The 19,708-nt window shown below is 41.9% G+C and overlaps 1 protein-coding gene across 1 annotated transcript in view; it reads left to right on the top strand.

Annotated features, from left to right (window-relative positions):
* The first annotated feature begins 1,756 nt into the window (after positions 1-1,756).
* Positions 1,757-19,708, top strand: part of GOLGA5 (golgin A5) — a 33,234-nt gene continuing 15,282 nt past the window's right edge. Inside the window, 7 exon segments of the mRNA XM_005877828.2 lie at positions 1,757-1,958; positions 4,576-5,149; positions 8,261-8,488; positions 10,623-10,842; positions 11,502-11,625; positions 13,303-13,506; positions 18,066-18,236. Of these exon segments, the coding sequence (XP_005877890.1) occupies positions 4,606-5,149; positions 8,261-8,488; positions 10,623-10,842; positions 11,502-11,625; positions 13,303-13,506; positions 18,066-18,236 (1,491 nt within the window). The 5' untranslated portion in view covers positions 1,757-1,958; positions 4,576-4,605.

Raw genomic sequence — 19,708 nt, forward strand, 5'->3', positions numbered from 1 at the left:
TAAGGCTATATAAGAAATAATCTCAAATCTCAGTAGCATCCAAAAGCAAAGTTTTGCCACTGGTGTGGCTCAGTGGTTGAGCATCAACCTATGAACCAGGAGGTCCCATTTCAAAGCCTGGTCAGGGGCACATGCCTGAGTTTCAGGCTCTATCCCCAATGTGGGGCATGCAGGAGGCAACCGATCAATGATTCTCTCCCATCATTGATGTTTCTATCTCTCCCTCCTTCTCCCTTCCTCTCTGATATCAATAAAAAATATTTTTTTAAAAAAAGAAAGAAAAGCAATGGTTTATTTTTCACTCATGTGACATGTTAGACGTGGGCTGCTTCACATCTTTTTTTCCTTCCAGGACCCAGAGGGAGGGAGGGAGCAGCCCCATCGGGGACAGGCGATTCTCATGAGTCCAGAAAGATCAAGAGAGCTGGTGAAAACACATAATGACTCTTAACACTTCTGCTCAGACGTGAAAGGCACTTCTGTTCACATTCCATTGGTCAAAGGAAGTCATGTGACCCGTGTTGACAGCAGTGAGGCTGGAAAGGACACTTACAGGACACATTGCAGTTATCTGGCAACAGGTGGTGATGTATAATCCTTAACAGAAAGAGTTACTTAGTAGTTGGGGACAATACCACCTACTATGGGACAATAATAGCACCTTCCTGGCAACTTGTGAGAATTAAATGAGGTGAAGCACATCCAAATGCTTAACACAATATTCTGCACTGAATAAGGACACAATCACTGTTAATGCTATTGTTATTATTACCTCCCCATGCTGTTGAAACTTCTTCTGTCCACTGGACTGGGCTAACCCTGACTTGTGAGGAAGAAAACTGTAATTACTCCTGACACGTAATCTTCAGACAATGAATCTAAGGGCACGGATTTTGGAGTAATATGGGTTCCTTATTAGAGCAGATGATCTTAGACAAGTTATTCTCTCTGATCTTTAGTTTCCTCAACATGAAAATGGGGATCCTTGGGACTCTGTTGTAGACTTGCCATTAGGGCTAAATTAGCCCAATCCTGTGCACACAGTACGTGCTGAGTATCTGGTGAATCACTGAATGTGGATTTTAGACTACTTTCAAACATTCAATGAACTGTCACAACATAACTACAATACTGCTGTATGGAAAGCCCTTTACCGTCTTTTGGGTCTCAGCTCAAACGCCACTTCCTCCGAGTCCTGCTCTGATCACACAATTAAAAGTGCCTCCCCCACCTCCAGTCACTTCTCTCCGTTTTCTTGTCGTCACAACTCTGGTAATGCTCTGAAATTGTAAATCAATTCATTCATTGATTTACTTAATATCTGTCTCTGTCGCTAGAAAGGAAGCTCCGTGAAATCGGGGATCTTGTTCTATGCATTCTCACCTCCTGCCCTGGGCTTCAGCATCCTCACCCATCACCTGCGGGACGAAGGAGAAAAAGAGAAAGGTGAATGCTGCCAGGTCCACCTGAGCCTCACGCCCCGCCCAACTCAGGCCTCAGATTCCTTCCCGGCTGGGCGTGGCCCTTGTCACCCAAGTGAGCTGCAGTGGGACTCCGCCCCGCTGGTGGGATGGGCGTGGCCTCCAATGTTGTGTCCGCCGCGTGCAGGCTGTCGTCAGCGGGAGTAGAGTCACGTCACACGCACGCAGGCCTTGCCCCGCCCTGTCTTCTTGCCGCAGGCGGAAGAGGGCGTGGCCAGGCGCGAGGTCCCCGCAGCTGCCGGCGCGGCCGCCTGAATCGCCTCCAGGTGGCTGCTCTCAGCTCTCGGCCGCTCAGGCAGCTCGGAAGCCACTCTGTTTGGGGTCCTCGCTGCCCTTCCACGTCTCCCGGAAGAGTAGCCGGGCCGTGGCCGGGCCGTGGCAGGTGCTGACCAGAGGTGCTCAGCCTGGGCTCTCTCCGGGCGGCTGCTGCGGGGGCGGCCCAGGAGTCTTCAGGTGCAGCGGCTCCGGAATCCTCAGGTGAGGCGGGGGCCCAGTGGGTAGGACGGGTCCGCTTAGGGCGATAATGGCCCGAGACGCGGGGGCGGCGTCCCCTTAGCGAGTCTTTGGTCTCCGCCGGGTGACGGGCTGAGGAAAGGGGCCTCCCCTCTCCTCGCTTCCCCACCCCCAGGCCGGTTGGACCGCTCTTCCCTTCCGGAGGGTCGGCGAGGTGGTGGGAGCGCAGTGGGGATCTGCACTCGCCTCCCTGGGACCCACTGACTGTCCCGCCCTAGGGCCGGCCCGCTGACCCCAGCCTCCCTTCCTCCGTGTGGACACCTGCCCTTGCAGCCGGCCCCATCCACGCCCTCTTGGCCTCCCCTCCCCTCCGCGTGGCCGTTTCCCGGGGCAGTGGCCGCGGAATTCTTGGAGGGGTTTGCACCTCTGAAGTCCGTTCGGGACGTTTGTCCACCGGGCCGGTGCCCAGGGCCCTTCTCAGTATTTGTCTAATTGGGTCATTTTGCAGCCACAGGCCTTTGCTTTAAAGCCCTGTTAGCTTTAAAACGAGGGGTGACACGTAAGGAACTAGTACGTGTTTTGCTTTATTAGGAGAGAGACTTCGCCTCCCACACCACCAGTGTTTACATAGGGACCCTTTACATCCGTAGGGAGTTTTACATGTCACACAGCATTTCAGCTCCATTTTCACTTGATTTCAACCTAAACTCTGTGAAGTACCCAGAGAGTTAGTGGTCCCATTTCTTTCCTAAGGAACAGATTTAGAGGGTTTCTTGAGGTTATTCAGATACTGAGCGACTAGATGGGAAAGGCAGGGGTTAAAAGGCGGGCCTGGCTGATTTAGACTTGAGTATCTGAGCTGCCATTTAAACTCTGGGATCTTTCTAAACCTTTTCCCCACTTGCGGGAAAAAAAGATACATGTATTGCTACAGATCGCATAATGTAGTTGTGAAAATCATGTGATGACATAAAAATTCCATCAGCAATATTTACGGGTGCTTACTGTGTGCTAAATGCGGGGAATTAATTGGTGAGCAAAATAGACAGGGCCTTTACCCACCTACTCCCTTTCCCTGAGAGGGAGAGAAAGAAAAAGAAACATAAAACAAAAAAAGTGCCTATGAGGGAAAAGAGTACGCATGAACACAGAATGGTAAGACCTGATTTAGATGGAAATTAAAAGGTTTGGGGAGCAGATGACAATTCAAGGGGAGATTAAGAACCAGAGTTAAAGTGAGTGTTCCAGGCAAAAGGAACAATGTGCACATTCAAGAAATGTTTGACTTTTAAAAAAAATAATACACACACACACACACACAAATATTTCAGAGAGGAATGGAGAAGGAAAGAGAGATATTTGAATCCACATCCTGCGTGGTTCAGGGTTCGGGATCTGGAGAAGGGCCGCGCGCAAATGACAGAGACGAGACAAGAAATAATAATTTGGAAATATTGGGAGCCAGGAGGAAAGCCCAATGCAAGGGAAAGGACTTCCACTCGTGCCCAGGCCTTGCCAACCTTTTATTCAGTTTTGGATGCACATCTAGCCCTTAGTCTGGCAGGTAATTGCGGTAACAGACAGACTATCTTAAAGGTCAGTAAATATTAGAAAGATTTACTCTGAGACTATTTGGTCAGGAAATTGCTTGAGCCCCCATTGTCTGGACTAAACAATTGGTGCATAGCTCTGGCCCTTGCCAGGGCTCAAGGTTCACCAGCGTTCCGGGCTCCTTGTTTATACTTCTCTAATAGTGAAGACAATGGATGGCTTCCCACAGAGATAGAAATATCAATGATGAGAATCATTGATCAGCTGCCTCCTGCACGCCCCATACTGGGGATTGAGCCTGCAACCCTAGCATGTGCCCTTGACCATAATCGAACCCGGGACCCTTCAGTCCACAGGCTGACACACTATCCACTGAGCCAAACTGGCTAGGGCTGTTTGTTAACTTTTTAATATAGTATTCTTCCTTCTATATCACAAGGATTAATTATTTGTCATTACTCTGATTCATTGTGTCAGGCTGTAAGTACTCAAACATATATCAAATGAATGTCTATGCAGTCTTATTTTTTTAATTCTTAATTTAGCTTAATGTGCACATAGTAGGTACTGAGTATTTAATTTATTTGAAGGTGTGCTTTAGACAGATTATGTGCACACCTTAAGTTATCCATTGTAGTGTTGCATTTTAAGAAAATATATTTTGTATTAATCAGAAGTTTCTTCAAGTTTTAGCACCGTAAAACAAACTTCAGGGCATTTTTATTTGGTTGCACTGAAATTTTGCTGTATTAGATGCTATTTGGATGCTTTTGCTACATTAACATTTATCCTTTGTTGAAACAGGAGTAATAACAATAGTGGTAGTTGTAATTATGGTACTAGGAACTTCTAAAATGAGTGCCTATTGTGTACCAGGCATTCTGCAGAGTGTTTTTATGTATCATTTCATCTTAAAAGTATCCTATAAGTACATTTATTTTACTCACTTTCTAGATAAAGTTTCTCAGTTTCAGTAAAGTAGTTTGCTCAACATTACATAGCTAGTAAGAAGCAGGGCTAGGCATTCAACCCAGACTGACTCCAGGCTCTGCTGTTATACCACACTGATCACTTCGTGTCCTTTTTACAGGTTCACCAATAGGATTATTCCGCTGCCATCATGTCTTGGCTTGCTGACCTTGCTGGAAAGGCAGAAGATCTTTTAAACCGAGTCGATCAAGGGGCTGCAACCGCTCTCAGTAGAAAAGAGAACACCAGCAGCATAGTATACAGCAAAAATACTGACTATCCTGAACCTCACCAGCAAAATGCAGACTTGACTTTCCAGACTGGATCTAAAGCTAATTATATCTCCTCAGCAGCTGGTAACATCAGAAATCAAAGAGCCACCATCCTAGCTGGCACCACAAATGCGAAAGCAGGACCCAGGACCTCAGTGGAGGCCTCCCATTCTGTCGAAAACTCATCTGTTCCTAGGCCTTCGTCCCAGTTTGTTCGGAGAAAAAAGTCAGAACCTGATGATGAGCTGCTGTTTGATTTTCTTAATAGTTCGCAGAAGGAACCTACTGGGAGGGTGGAAATAAAAAAAGAAAGGGGCAAGCCCCCTGTCCTCCAGAGTTCTCAGACAACAAGCGCCAGTGCTGGGAACACCAGCGTAACCGCCATCAAAACCATTGAAGAAAATCCTGGGAGCCAAAGCCATGGTAGCTAATCAGTCCTCTGTTTCTTGTAGAGTTAAGCAGACTGGATGTGTCATCACAGCCTGATACATTCTGGTAGTGTTTCTCGTCCTCGTGTTGTTCCCTGTCCCCACTGGTGGAAGGGCAGGCCCTCTGAAATGTGTGGTACACACAAGAGAGACAGCATGGAATACTGTCAGTCAATATGCAGTTATAGTAGGGACCTTTGAATTTTGTCTGTAGGGTAATTACCCCAGCATCTGAGAAATTACATCCAAAATGATCCTCTAACATATTTTAAGGTACGAAAAAATAATTCTGAAATATGAAAGAAAACATAATTTTGGATTTGGGACTTTCTCACTTCATTTCTTTTTGTCATTGGAATTACAAAAATGACAGGAGGCTGTACTTCATATATATATATTTTTTTCCACATCTATTCTTGACGATCAGTTTTGTGGGTTGTTGTTGTTTTCCTGTATTCCCCCTAGAAGTAAAACTGAGAGACTGAACTGTGATCCAAGTTCATTTAAATTGCTGTGAAATTATCTCTACCTGGACATCTGCTCATCTGCAGAAATGAGGTTAACATGTTAATGTGGCTAATTCGAGTACCTACTAACCATTTTTAAATGGCAATAAACATGATAGGTTCCTGCAGGGATTCCTTATAAAGTTGGTGATTAATGGGAATCTGTTATGTTCTTAAACGTTATAGCTTCTCCCACAGTCTTGGCTGCCAGTGAATAAAATATGCCTTGTATCTGTAAGATAAAAAAAGTGGTAGAGGTGACCATTTAGGGCAGTAGCAGTTGATTAATTATGCACACTTCTAAATTTCTTCTCAGCTATCTTTTCAGTGGTTATACAAACATTGAGAACCTAATGGGTGACAGGATATAGAAGTGAATGAAGTGGTTCAGGATCTAGTCACTAGGGTCGCGACCCCTGAAAATACATCCTGCATATCAGATATTTACATTACAATTCATAACAGTAGCAAAATTACAGTTATGAAGTAGCAATGAAAATAATTTTATGGTTGGGGGTCACCACAGCATGAGGAACTGTATTAAAGGGTCGCGGCATTAGGAAGGTTCAGAACCACTGATAGTGGGTGAGATAGACGTATTAACATAATTTACATATAGTGTCATAAATGCAGTAATTGAGGTATTGTCAGGGTTGTGAAAACATAAAGGAGGAAGCAACTAATTGCCTAAGTTTTCAGGTCAGGGTTCAGAGGGTCTGTAATTGGAGCTTGGTCGTAAAGGATGGACTGGAGACAGCATCCCCTGCAGAGATCCTTTAAGTTTGTTAGTGTTGTTCTGGGAACACTGAGTGCGAGATAGATTCCTATAAATCATATTTTGTTAAAAAGTGGTCCCTGGACTTCTTGTATTAGAATCACTTGTGTGCTTAATAAAAAATGAATTATTGGGTATCTCCCCAGACCTCCTGATTCAGATTTTCTGGGAATGGAGTTAGGCATCTAAATTTTTTTATTTTTTAGGTGGTTGCTAGGCCAGTAAAAATTGAAAGTACCATAGTAATGTGATACTAATAGAGGTCTTTTAAGCTTAAATTTGACTTGAATTATTTTTCTACTTTTAAGGAAAACAGCCTACATTTTAATTGTAAAGGAGGGATCAACCTGATTGACAGGGAAGTTAGAACCAGTTAATACATGGGAGTTACAAAAATAGTTTTGTTTCTCTAAGGCAGGGTCTCTCAATTTTGTGACTATTGACATTTAGGCTGAATAATTCTTTGTTACAGGGACTGTCCTGTCCTTTGTAGGATGTTCAGCAGCGTCCCTGGCCTCTTAACCCATTAGATGACAGTAACACCCTAAGTTGTGACAACCAAATATGCCTTCATACATTACCAAATGTCCTTTGGGGGGCAAAACCACCCCAGGTTGAAAAGCCCACACTCAGCTCCTTAGAAGTGCAATTGCTGGGTTGTCGGATGTGACAATGTTCAACTACACTAGTAGCAAACACCAAGTTGTTTTCTTAAGAGGTTGTACCAATTTATAATTCACCAGCTGTGACTAAGAGTTCCTTTTGCTCTGTGTTCTCACCAAAATTTGATTATTTTCAATGTGATTTTTTATATTTTTCTAATCAGGTGTGAAAATGTCATTATTTTTTACTTCTCTCATTGCTATATGAGGTTAGGCATCTTTTCAAATATTTGACTATTTGGGTTTCATCTTTTGGGAAGTAGCTTTTCAAGTTTTTTGATCATTTTCCCCCCAATGGATTATTGATTTAGCTTCCTTTGTAAAGTCATTATTTTAGTCCATTTTAATCATTAAGTATAGTTCATTTTTTAGCATGTAATTTTTTTGAGTAAGGAAAAAATATATTTGCATCATATTTAGTAGCAAATTAAAAACAGGATGAATCTGAATTCCTGATTCATCTGAGGGTTTCTTTAGGTAAGGCATTTAGATTCCAGTTTGCTATATAACTGACTGCTCTGACCTATTATTAACTCTCCTTGCCTTGAAACCCACAGCTGTTCTTTTGTGCCTTTCTAATATTTTCAGTATTGAGACTTCTTTTTTTCCCCAAAAACAATATGGAGACAAAAGTGAGACCAAGTCTAGTCACCTAAATTATCCCTGATTTTATACTTTCCAGAACTGTATTTTTTTTTTAATAATAGTATTTTAATTGATTTCAGAGAGGAAGGGAAAGGGAGAAAAGGATAGAAACATCAGTGATGAGAGAAAATCATTGATTGGTTGACTTCTGCATGCCCCCTACTGGGGATCGAGCCTGAAACCCAGGCACGTGCCCTGATTGGAAATGGAACCATGACCTCCTGGTTCCTGGTTTGACACTCAGCCACTGAGCCACACCAACTGGGGCAGAACTGTATTCTTATATCTATTCTTTATCACCATTCAGTGTATCCAGGATCCTTATAAGTCTATAGGCTCCATCTATGAGAATGAAATTTCATCAGAGGAAAGTCTATTGAGAATTTAAGTTTATTTTTTATGGTATTTTAGCTATAGCAGTCCACATGAGCCAGCCAAAAGGCATTCTACCAAAGTAGACTACTAATATCTATGCAGTGAGCATTTCAATGTAACAAAAATGTACTCCTTTTTCACAGAAGCTTCTAGTAATTCAGATTCTGGCCATGAAATCCAAGAGGATTCTTCAAAGGAAAATGTATCATCAAATGCTTCCTGCGCTGATCACAACCCATTATCTACTGATGATGGCAAATCACATGAACTGTCTAATCTTCGACTGGAGAATCAACTGCTGAGGAATGAAGTTCAGTCTTTAAATCAAGAAATGGCCTCATTACATCAAAGAGCCAGGGAAACTCAAGAAGGTAGAGCCTTATTCAGATTGCCTAAGATTAGAAATTTAACATTTCAAAAATAAACTAAAACATTGATTACAGCTAAGCTATCAGAAATATGTTAGATGAGCTCAGCTGGTTAGAGCATCATCCTGATACGCCAAGGTTGTGGGTTCAATTCCTGGTCATGACACATACAATAAATATGTTAGATGAGACTTGTAAATAGTGTTTTCATAGAAATACAGGGTCCAGATTTGAAAATGGGACCAATCATCCTCTCACCAACCCAAAAAAGAAAACATGGGCTTGTTTGGTCATTCTTTTTTTTAAAATATATTTTTATTGATTTCAGAGAGGAAAGGGTGTGGGGGAGAGAGAGAGAGAGAAAAACATCAGTGATGAGAGATAATCATTGATGGGCTGCCTCCTGCACATCCCCTACTGGGGATTGAGCCTGCAACGTGGGCATGTGCCCTGAATGGGAATCGAGCTGTGACTTGGTTCATTGGTTGATGCTCAATCACTGAGCCACACCAGCTGGGCAAAGCTTGTGGCCTTTTTTTGTGTGTATGTTAATCCTCACCCGAGGATATTTTTCCATTGATTTTTAGAGAGAGTGGAAGGGAGAGGGAGAGACAGAAACACTGATGTGAGAGAGACACATTGATTGGTTGCCTCCTGCACGCACCCCAACCAAGGCTGGGAACCTGCAACCAAGGTACATGCCCTTGACCGGAATCAAACCAGGAACCCTTCAGTCCGCAGGCCGATTCTCTATCTGTTCTCTAGTCATGGAGCCAAACTGACTAGGGCTCCGTTGCTTTTTAGAGAGTGTGGAAGGGAGAGGGAGAGACAGAAACATTGATGTAAGAGAGACTCATCGATTGGTTGCCTCCCACACATACCCCGACCAGGGCCAGGAATCGAGTCTGCAACCAAGGTATGTTCCCTTGACTGGAATCGAACCCAGGACCTTTTAGTCCATGGGCTGATGCTCTATCCACTGAGCCAAACCAACTAGAGCTGGTCATTCTTTTAGGAGCTATGAAATTTAAGCACTCAGGAGAACAGAACATTAGCAATCATCTGATTCATTTGGCTGATCTGTTTTGGATCTTCTAGGGAATTGTTCATGAACCAAAGGCAGGATTAAACAAGGTAGTGGACACTAGCCGGTGAGGTCACTGTATTGCCCTGCTTTAGGGGACATAAAATGAATATGGAATTTCCTTTGAATAGTACCCTCTGGAATTGTGCAGTGCGGTGGCCCTAGGCTACAAAACCCTCAGATTTCTCAGAAATGGGTAATTAAAAAGTAATCCCATGACAGAGGTAATGATGGGGAAATATGTTAGTGTTATTGTAAGTGTGGCTGAGGAGAAAACAAAGGAAAGGAATCTCTGCCTTGGTTCCTGGGGGTGATGAGAAGAAATGTGGGGAGGGTAGGAAGAGCTTTGCCAAGACATGGATGAAGGCCCGGAAGAGTGCATTAGGAAGATAGTTTAAGTCTTATTAGACTGACTAGAAAGAGCTTCACTTTACCCAGACTAATGTAGACAGAGAGAGAGAGAGAGCTTTTCCTGAGATCCTGTAGAGTTTGCTTCAATATTAAAAACAAAGTTTGTTTTGCTGGCAAACTCAATCATAGGTGGCATATGAGGGTATGGAAATCTGCACTGCATTCCTCTTTCTGAATCAGTTTCCTAGGTTAAAAGAATATCATCCTTTTGCCACAGTAATGGAAAGAAACACATTCTTTTCTGTGCTGCTTTTGTTTTGTTTGTTTGGTCTTGCTGGGGTGTACATTATCTACCCTTCATTTGGGTCTGCATTCTTTGTTGTCTCTAGCAGAACTCTACAAATTCACTGACCTAAAACTTTCTGCTATCTCTGGTTTTTGGCCTCCAAATGCTTTATGATCTATCTCCCAAAAAAACATTTGTAGAAGAGCAGCTGGCATCATGCCCCTTTCCAACCTGTTACCGGTAATACAGATGTGAATATTGGCCTTGAAAAATGAGAGCAAAAATGTTGAAGATATTTGTAAGCTCCTAATTTTGGCAAGAAGTAAAGTTCTAAAGGGACTCAAAGGAGAATTTGTGTGTGCTCTGAAAAAGATATGTTTGGTCGAATACAGAAACTTCTTTTTTTTTTTTTTTAGAATTAAACAAAGCACTTTAAAAAGTTGAAAAGTGGAACGTTGACCATTCAAAGAGTGATCGAATAACTCGAGAACTTCGAGCCCAGGTAGATGACCTGACCGAAGCGGTGGCTGCAAAGGATTCCCAGCTGGCTGTGCTGAAAGTGAGACTCCAGGAAGCTGACCAGCTACTGAAGACTCGCACAGAAGCTTTAGAAGCCTTACAGAGTGAAAAGTCACGGTAGCTAATGCTGTTAACAATGAAAACGAGCTAGAATGATTCTCCCTTCCCAATAAAAGTAATGATAAGCACTTAGTGCATTCTACCTAATGAAAATTTAACTTTTGGAAATTTACAAGAGGGAAAATTCAGTTTTTATTAATGTTGGAAATGTGTGTGATTTAAAGTGGATTTATTATTTGAATCTTGAGATGCATTGTTAGCAAATTCTGAATTTAAAAATATTTGAAGAGCATAGTGTAAAATATAAGTGGTATGTACTTATATTTGGATTCCTAAAAATATAGATGACATTCCATTAGAGCAGTGGTTCTCAACCTTCTGGCCCTTTAAATACAGTTCCTCATGTTGTGACCCAACCATAAAATTATTTTCGTTGCTACTTCATAACTGTAATGTTGCTACTGTTATGAATCGTAATGTAAATATTTGATATGCAGGATGGTCTTAGGCGACCCCTGTGAAAGGGTCGTTCGACCGCCAGAGGGGTCGCGACCCACAGGTTGAGAACCACTGCATTAGAAGGAAAAGATTTCTTTAAGCATGTTTCAATCAAACCACCCTTTTTGTGCTAACAAGCCAACACACTAAAAATTATTCTACCTTGTCACTTGTACCCCGTGGAAATGAGTTATTTCAAGTGATGTATTTTCGTTTAGAATAACACAGGATCACAGCGAAGGTAGTAGCCTGCAGAATCAAGCTCTGCAAACCCTTCAGGAGAGACTGCATGAAGCGGATGCCACTCTGAAGAGAGAGCAGGAGAACTATAAGCAAATGCAGGTTAGAAAAGAACAACAGAGTTCTTTTGTTATTTGACCTTATGCTGTTTCCTAGCACATTTGCTCTTTAATAAAATTCTGCAGTGTATTTCAGAAAATTCTGTTTCTGTGACAGAAACCAAGTATTTGAAAATTTAGCTTGAACCTTGTATTTGAAAATTTAGCTTGAACCTTGCTAAATTTATTTAATTTTATATATTGACATACAATTAAAACAGATTTGTTTATCAAATTATAAGAAAAAGTTTATTTAGAAAATTACAGAGGTAGCTGGGCTATGTGGGCTCAAGAAACAAGTTACAGAGGCAGAAAGAAGGGCCCTTGGAACTTAGGAGAGAGAAAGGCAAAGATAATGCGCCTGCCCTTACACCTCTGTGGGGAAGCAGAGGGGGACGGGAAGGGCACTGGCTTGCTCCCGAGAGGGAGAGTGCCTAAAATAGCTACTATTCACTAGAGGTAGACATCTTTTCATTTAATGTGGTTTGCAACCAACATTACCATTATTTGATTAGAAGCCGACTTAGAGCATCTGGTTTATTCTTTCTGTTTAAGCCTTTAGTGATTCCAGTTTAATCTGATTCATTTATTTTAAGACAAAATTGTACATAATGTTTAGAGTTTTACTCTTAAATTAATTTTTGCATCTAGTTCAGTGATTATCAATCCTGTACATATTAGAATCACCTGAGTAGCTCTTACTACTTTCTGATGCCCACTGTCCACTCCCCGAGAGTGGTCCCATTGTATGAGGTAGGGCATAGGTGTTGGTATTTTGGTCTTACGGATTCACAGATATAGCTAATGGGCAGCCAGGGTCCATTGGTCCCAGTGGTTGGCAAACTGTGGCTCGCGAGCCACATGGTATTGTGGGGAGAGAGATAAAAACATCAATGATGAGAGAGAATCATTGATCGGCTGCCTCCTGCATGCCCCCTCCTGGGGATTGAGCCCATAACCCAGGCATGTGCCCTTGACCAGAATTGAACCCAGGACCCTTCAGTCTGCAGGCTGATGCTAGTCTATCCACTGAGCCAAACCGGCTGGGGCTTCCATTTGTTTTCTAATAGACTTTCTAGTTTTCTGTAAACCCCATTCTTCATTGATTAGCTAATATCAGATCAGATCTGGTATCCAAATGACCAGATTCACCTGGGAAATTCTTAAAAAACAGATTTCCAAGCCCAGTCTTAGAAATTCCAATTCAGTAAACCTGGGGAGACCTTGGATGGCTGTATTTCTAACAAACTCCCTAATTATTTTGATACATTGCTGTGTTTGGGAGCACAGTTTCTAACAAATGAAGAGTGTTTTTGTGTGTGTGTGTGTTTTTTAAAAACATATTTTTATTGATTTCAGAGAGGAAGGGAAAGGGAGAAAGAGACAGAAACATCAATGATGAGAGAGAATCATTGATTGGCTGCCTTCTGTACACCCCACACTGGGGATCGAGCCCGCAACCCAGGCATGTGCCCTGACTGGGAATCAAACCGTGATCTCCGGGTTCACAGGTCAACACTCTACTGAGCCATCCTGGCTGGGCTGAAGAGTGTTGTTGTTTTTTTTACCTACCTGTTATATTATCAGGCTGAGCTACTAATTCCCATAAGATATCTGAATGGATGGTTGTAAAATATATCTCAAAGCAGAATGTTGTAAGGATGATATAAAAATTTTTCAGAGTGAGTTTGCTGCACGCCTGAATAAAATGGAAGTGGAACGTCAGAATTTGGCAGAAGCAGTTACTCTGGCAGAAAGAAAGTATTCAGATGAGAAGAAGAAAGTTGATGAGCTACAGCAGCAAGTCAAGATGAATAAGTCCAACTTGGAGTCCTGTAAGCAGGAATTAATTGACTACAAGCAAAAAGCTGCACGAATACTTCAAGTAAGCATGAAATGTACACGATTGAATGTTAAGTTTTATGCCCATTAACTGGGAGACACTTTGAGACTATAAGTCTGAGATGATTTGTTTGTGATTAGCTAGGTTGGCTAAACATGAACAATATTTCTAAGTACTCTCCTTAGAAATATTATAAAAAGGAAGAAATGTCTCTTATTCGTACCACTTTTTTATTTAAATTCATGCTGCCACTACCTAGTTCAGGTCTTCAACCTGACACCTTAATAATCACTGTGAGAATATTAATGTTTGTTGTTAAACAGCCATTTTATTCTTCCTTGTTAATCCTCTGTTGAATTTTTTAGAACAACTGGTCTAGGCCTCTTCTAACTCTCAGAATTGCCTCATCTACATTTGTTCCCCTTCCTTAGATCTAAGGTGACCTTACCTTCTTTACTAAAAAAGACTGTAGTCAACTAGTATAGTTTTCAATTTCTCTTTCCTTTTCCTCTCATGTCAGAGGGAAAACATGTCCTTTCATTTTATTTTTTCTAGGATAATTTTTCCGCCTGAGCATTCACTTCATCTCCTCCCACCATATTTAAGCCCTTTCTCCACAAGTCTGTCCTGTCGCTCTGTCTTTCTGCTGCTGCCTTTCTGGCTCAGTTTACTCAAGAACACATGCTTTCTTAGTGGAAGAAGAATGAAAAAATAATCCTTTTGGCTTTTGGGCCACTTTGATCCATTTCCCTGTTCTCCTTTCTTTCAATGACAGACTTAGAATTATTGTATACTAGAGGCCTGGTGCACAAAATTTGTGCACTCGGGGGCGGGGGGGTGGTCCCTCAGCCCGGCCTGCACCCCCTCGCAGTCTGGGAGCCCTTGGGGAATGTCCGACTGCTGGCTTAGGCCCGCTCCCCATGGGAAATGGGCCTAAGCCGGCAATCAGACATCCTTAGCACTGCTGCAGAGGCAGGAGAGGCTCCTGCCGCTGCACTCGGCAGCCATGAGCCTGACTTCTGACTAAGTGGCGCTCCCCCTGTGCGAGTGCATTGACTACAAGGGGGTAGCTCCTGCATTGAGCATCTGCCCACTGGTGGTCAGTGCATGTCATAGTGACCGGTCATTGTTCTATTTGGTCAATTTGCATATTAGCCTTTTATTATATAGGATATGCTGTTTTTCATGTTAGAATTATTAACTTCAACTTCCCCATGTAGTTTCTGTCCTCACTACTTTTCTGAAATTGTCTTCTCAAAAGTTTTTACTGACCTAAATGTATATTTTCTGTCCTTTTCTTAATTTCCACCCACTTTGGTTTTGGTAGAGCATTTGATAATGTTAACCCTCCTACCTTCTTGACACTCTTGCCTTCTAATGTGACCTGCACTGCCTTACCTCTCTTTTCTTTCTCTTACTGATGTTTCTGTCTCTGTTGGGCCTTCTTCCCAACCTCCAAAGAGGAAGCGTTCTCTCAAATTCTTAAGCCCCCTTTTGTTATTCTTTCTTACTTTGCATTATCATATACTCACTCTGCTTCTGCCTCAATGTGACTTCAGCATGTGTCCAACCTAACTTTTCTACCCCAGTTTCTAAAAATCTGCCATGCGACATTCCAACCTTCAAACCTGCTTCTCCTTCATTCTCCTATTTCAATAAGTATTGCCATCTTCCTAGGCAATAGAGCTTGCAAGTGCAGTCTCATTTTGACTCCATCTTTTCCTTTATCCCCCACCTCTTATTGGTTACAAGCACCTTTTTGATTCCACGTTCATGAAATATCATGTCCGTCTCCTTCAAACTCTTCTTTCTAATTATTTTTGTTATATCATTCTAATTTATTAATTCATTTAAAACGTACTTATTGAACCCCTAACTATTCCCTAGGCTGAGGTACAAAGCACCTACCACAGATGTGTCCTCTTTCTTAAAAGATTGTTCAGTTTAGTGGAAAGACACTGCAGTAATTGATATGATGGAGTTATTGATGCAATAAGCCCTTAAAATCTGCCTGGGAGTGAGGAGGAACTTGAAGGATGAGTAGCAAGACTTGTGGTAGGGAAGAGATTTCAGATAGAGCAGCCTGTGACACAGCAAGGGGCCCTGGGGAACATGAGATATTTAATGAACCACAGCTAGTTCTCTATTGCTGGTGCATAAGGTATTAGAGATTAAGAGATAGGAGATAAAGCCTGGCTGGTGTTGTGCAGTGGTTGAGCATTGACCCATGAACCAGGAGGTCATGGTTCGATTTCTGGTCAGGTCACATGCCCAGGTTGTGGACTTAGTCCCCAGTAGAGGGCATGCAGGAGGCAGCCAATCCATGTTTCTCTCACATTGATACTTCTCTCTGTCTTTTCCTCTCTCACTCTCTCTAAAAATCAATGGAAAAATATCCTTGGTGAGTATTAAAAAAATAATAATAATAAAATGGCAGTATTTAAAAAAAAAATTGATGTGAAATTGAGGTGAAAATTTCAAGAAGGCAATCAGAAATACAGGCCTGAAGCTCAGCAGAGGCTCTGGGCATTAACCCTGTGGGGATATATATATCTCCTGTATAATAAAAGGATAATATGCAAATTGACCAAATGGCAGAATGACCTGTCACTGTGACGTGCACTGACCAACAGCGGGCAGAGGCTCAATGCAGGAGCTGCCCACTGGTGGTCAGTGTGCTCCCACAGGGGGAGCGCCGCTCAGCCACAAGCTGGGCTGATGGCTGGCCTGGCAAGCACAGTGTCAGTGGCGGTGGGGGGAGCCTCTCCCGCCTCCGTGGCAACACTAAGGATGTCTGACTGATGGCTTAGGCCAGGGGTGGGCAAACTTTTTGACTCAAGGGCCACAATGGGTTCTTAAACTGGACCGGAGGGCCGGAACAAAAGCATGGATGGAGTGTTTGTGTGAACTAATATAAATTCAAAGTAAACATCATTACATAAAAGGGTACGGTCTTTTTTTTTTAGTTTTATTCATTTCAAACGGGCCGGATCCGGCCCGCGGGCCGTAGTTTGCCCATGGCTGGCTTAGGCCCATTCCTCATGGGGAGTGGGCCTAAGCCGTCAGTCGGACATCCCCCAAGGGCTCCTGGACTACTAAAGGGCACAGGCCCGGCTGAGGGACCCCTCTCCCCCGAGTGCACGAATGTCGTACATCAGGCCTCTAGTGTGTGTGTGTGTGTGTGTGTGTGTGTGTGTGTGTGTATTTATTTATTATAGATAATTTGAAAACTACAGAAAATTTTGAAGAAGTCACCCATAATTATACCACATAAAAAGCAACAGTTTTTGATGGAGAGTGGCTTTCGTATACTTATATTTAAGGTGAAAGAGCTGATGGTCTTACTATTGGCCTACAATTATAGCAGTTTTTGAACTGGTCTTCCCATATCAAATCTCTTTTTCCACTGCATCCTTTATACCAGGAGTCCACACACTTTTTCTGTAAGGGAGAAAAATAGTACATATTGCAGACTTGTGGGCTATGTGTGGCGTCTATCATATATTCTTTGTTTTTATCATTTATCTATTTAAAATGTTTTTAATGATTTCACAGAGGAAGGAAGAGGGGGAGAGAAATAGAAACATCAATGATGAGAGAGCCTCATTGGTCGGCTGCCTCCTGCATGCCCCACTGTGGGGATCGAGCCCACAACCCAGGCATGTGCCCTGGTTCATAGGTTGACGCTCAACACTGAGCTATGCCAGCTGGGCTGTTTGTAACTTTTATAATACTTTTAAAATGTAAAAACCATTCTTAGCTTACAGGCTATACATATAGAAATGGGCCACTCTGACCAGAGTTTGTGAACACCTGCTTTATGCCACCACCAAATTAAGCCTCCTAAAATGCATCTCTCATCATAACATTTCCCTGTCTACTTTCTGGTCATTTGTTTTAGCCTACCAAATAAAATTCAAACATTTAGTCTGGTGTCTGAAACCCCCACAAATGGGTCCTAACATACTCTCTGTGTGCATCTCAATGAGATGTTCTTAAAGGCCTTCATGCTTTTGCAGTTTTATGCTTTGCGCTCTGTTTTCTCTCCACCTGTTAAAATCCTAGCCGATTTTCAGGACCAATAATAACAGCTATCTTTCAAGTCAAGTCTTCTCTTCCCCAGAAGTGGTTTCCCCTCCTTGGAACTCTAGAGTGATCTTACCATATCCCTCCTCTGCTTGCATTTATTGCCCTCTACTGGATACTTGTAACCTCCCCTCAAGTTTATAAAGCAGAGGGTACTATCCGAAGTGAGAGACACTATCTTTATTACACAGGACACTTAGCACAATGCCAAGCCCATCATAGGTGCTCCATAAGTATCTGTTGAGTGGATTGTGATAGGAAAAATAAGGGTGAGAAAGAATGAGAAAAATCTTAATGAATTTCAATAACATGGTTCTGGGGACTAAAGTCCAAGGACATTGTATAGCAAGGCTCTGTTGTATTTTTATTCCAGTGGATTTCCTCCATTAATTTCTTCGATGAAGGATATCATTGGAATATTTCCATAGTGCTTTAGTTGGTATATGATAGACGATATTCAATATACAAGCTAATCTCTGCTTTGCTTTAAAATATTTCTTTTTTTAATGTAATAGTCGAAAGAAAAATTAATTAGCAGCTTAAAGGAAGGATCTGGTTTTGAAGGCCTGGACAGCAATACTGCTAATAGCATGGAGCTAGAAGACCTTCGGCATGAAAAGGAGATGCAAAGGGAAGAAATACAGAAACTGATGGGTCAGATACATCAGTTGAGATCTGAGTTACAGGTAAGATTCCTTACAGTTCACTTCAGAGACAGCCATTTACCCCCAGCTGTTAATAGAGGTGCTGGATTCTGTATTTTAGGGGAAGGGTATTGGTGAAATAACATGTGGAACTTCTGGAATAATAGTCACCATATAGAAGTGAACCTAAAGCAATAGGTTTTTTGTGCATTGATTGACTTCAAGTTATGGCAATAATAAATGTAGGTAACCAGATTCGTTAATTCAACAAATGCTTACCAAGTGTCTGCCATGTGCCAGGCATCTTCTAGGCTTGGAGTTGTAACAAGGAACCAGACAGATTTTGGCTTGTCTGTATAACTGGGATGTTTTCTGATATTAAAATGGGACCAGGGATTGTCTTTTAATTATAGTTTCATGCATAATCTTATAATCTTATAGTTTATTTATAATTACTATATTTAAGAGTAAACTGAGCCATTAATTTAAACATAGAGTCTTTGACATAAATATAGGAGGAGTCTCTGAGGATGAGAGAAGATAAAGTACAAGGTAGCAAGCCTCCTTTAAAAACAATTCACAAAGGCTATTCATCCATGCATTAACTCAGAATTATTGATTTGTAAGACATACATAAACCACAAAGGAAAGTGGGGAAGTTGTGAGAATAGTCTAGCTTGTCCAGAGCATAGGCCTGAATGTCAGATCTGGAGATAGATCTCATCCCGGGCCCTTAATCGACGTGTTACCTTGCACAAGGCAGTTTATCTCACTGAGCCTGAGTTTTCTCATTTGTAAAATGCAGATAAAGGTTATTTTGAGAATAAGGATACGTGTAAAAGGCTCTCGGTAAGTAGTAACTGCTATTATTTCTGGATTTTTTTTTCTTATTGGCCAACTAGAAGAGCCAGTAAAGACTTCTGTCCTTGTAGTCTTTAAAGTAGGAATTTTTTTTCCCTGTAAATAATTTTCAATTCCAAACAATTTTAGTCCCATGAACTTAGAAATTAAGTAGATGTTAATTTTATTCATACCTTGCCTTCTTCATACATGTCTTTTGGGTAGAATTGTGAAAAATATGATTTGTTTATTTAATATCACATCCTTCCCCAGCACGTGTGGCTCTCAGTGGTTGAGCATCAACTCATGAAGCAGGAGGTCACCGTTCAATTCCTCATAAGGGCACATTCTCAGGCTTGCTCCCCAGTAGGGGGCATGCAGGAGGCAGCTGATCAAAGATTCTCTCTCATCATTGATGTTTCTGTCTCCCTCCCTTCCTCTCTGAATTAATAAAAATTAATATCCTTACCCCAACCTCATTGATGACATTAACCTATTTTCCTACCCTTTTTCAAGAAGTTTATCAAGTCTATAATAAAGATTATAGTATTAGGTCTAGCAAAATGGGAGAATGGTTAATAATTACAATAGCTATCATTTACTGAGCACTTCCATGATAGGCACTGCACTAAGCCACTAAGCTTGATATAGATATAGATATAGATATAGATATA

Source organism: Myotis brandtii, unplaced genomic scaffold, assembly GCF_000412655.1.
Source record: "Myotis brandtii unplaced genomic scaffold, ASM41265v1 scaffold535, whole genome shotgun sequence".
Classification (NCBI taxonomy): Eukaryota; Metazoa; Chordata; class Mammalia; order Chiroptera; family Vespertilionidae; genus Myotis; species Myotis brandtii.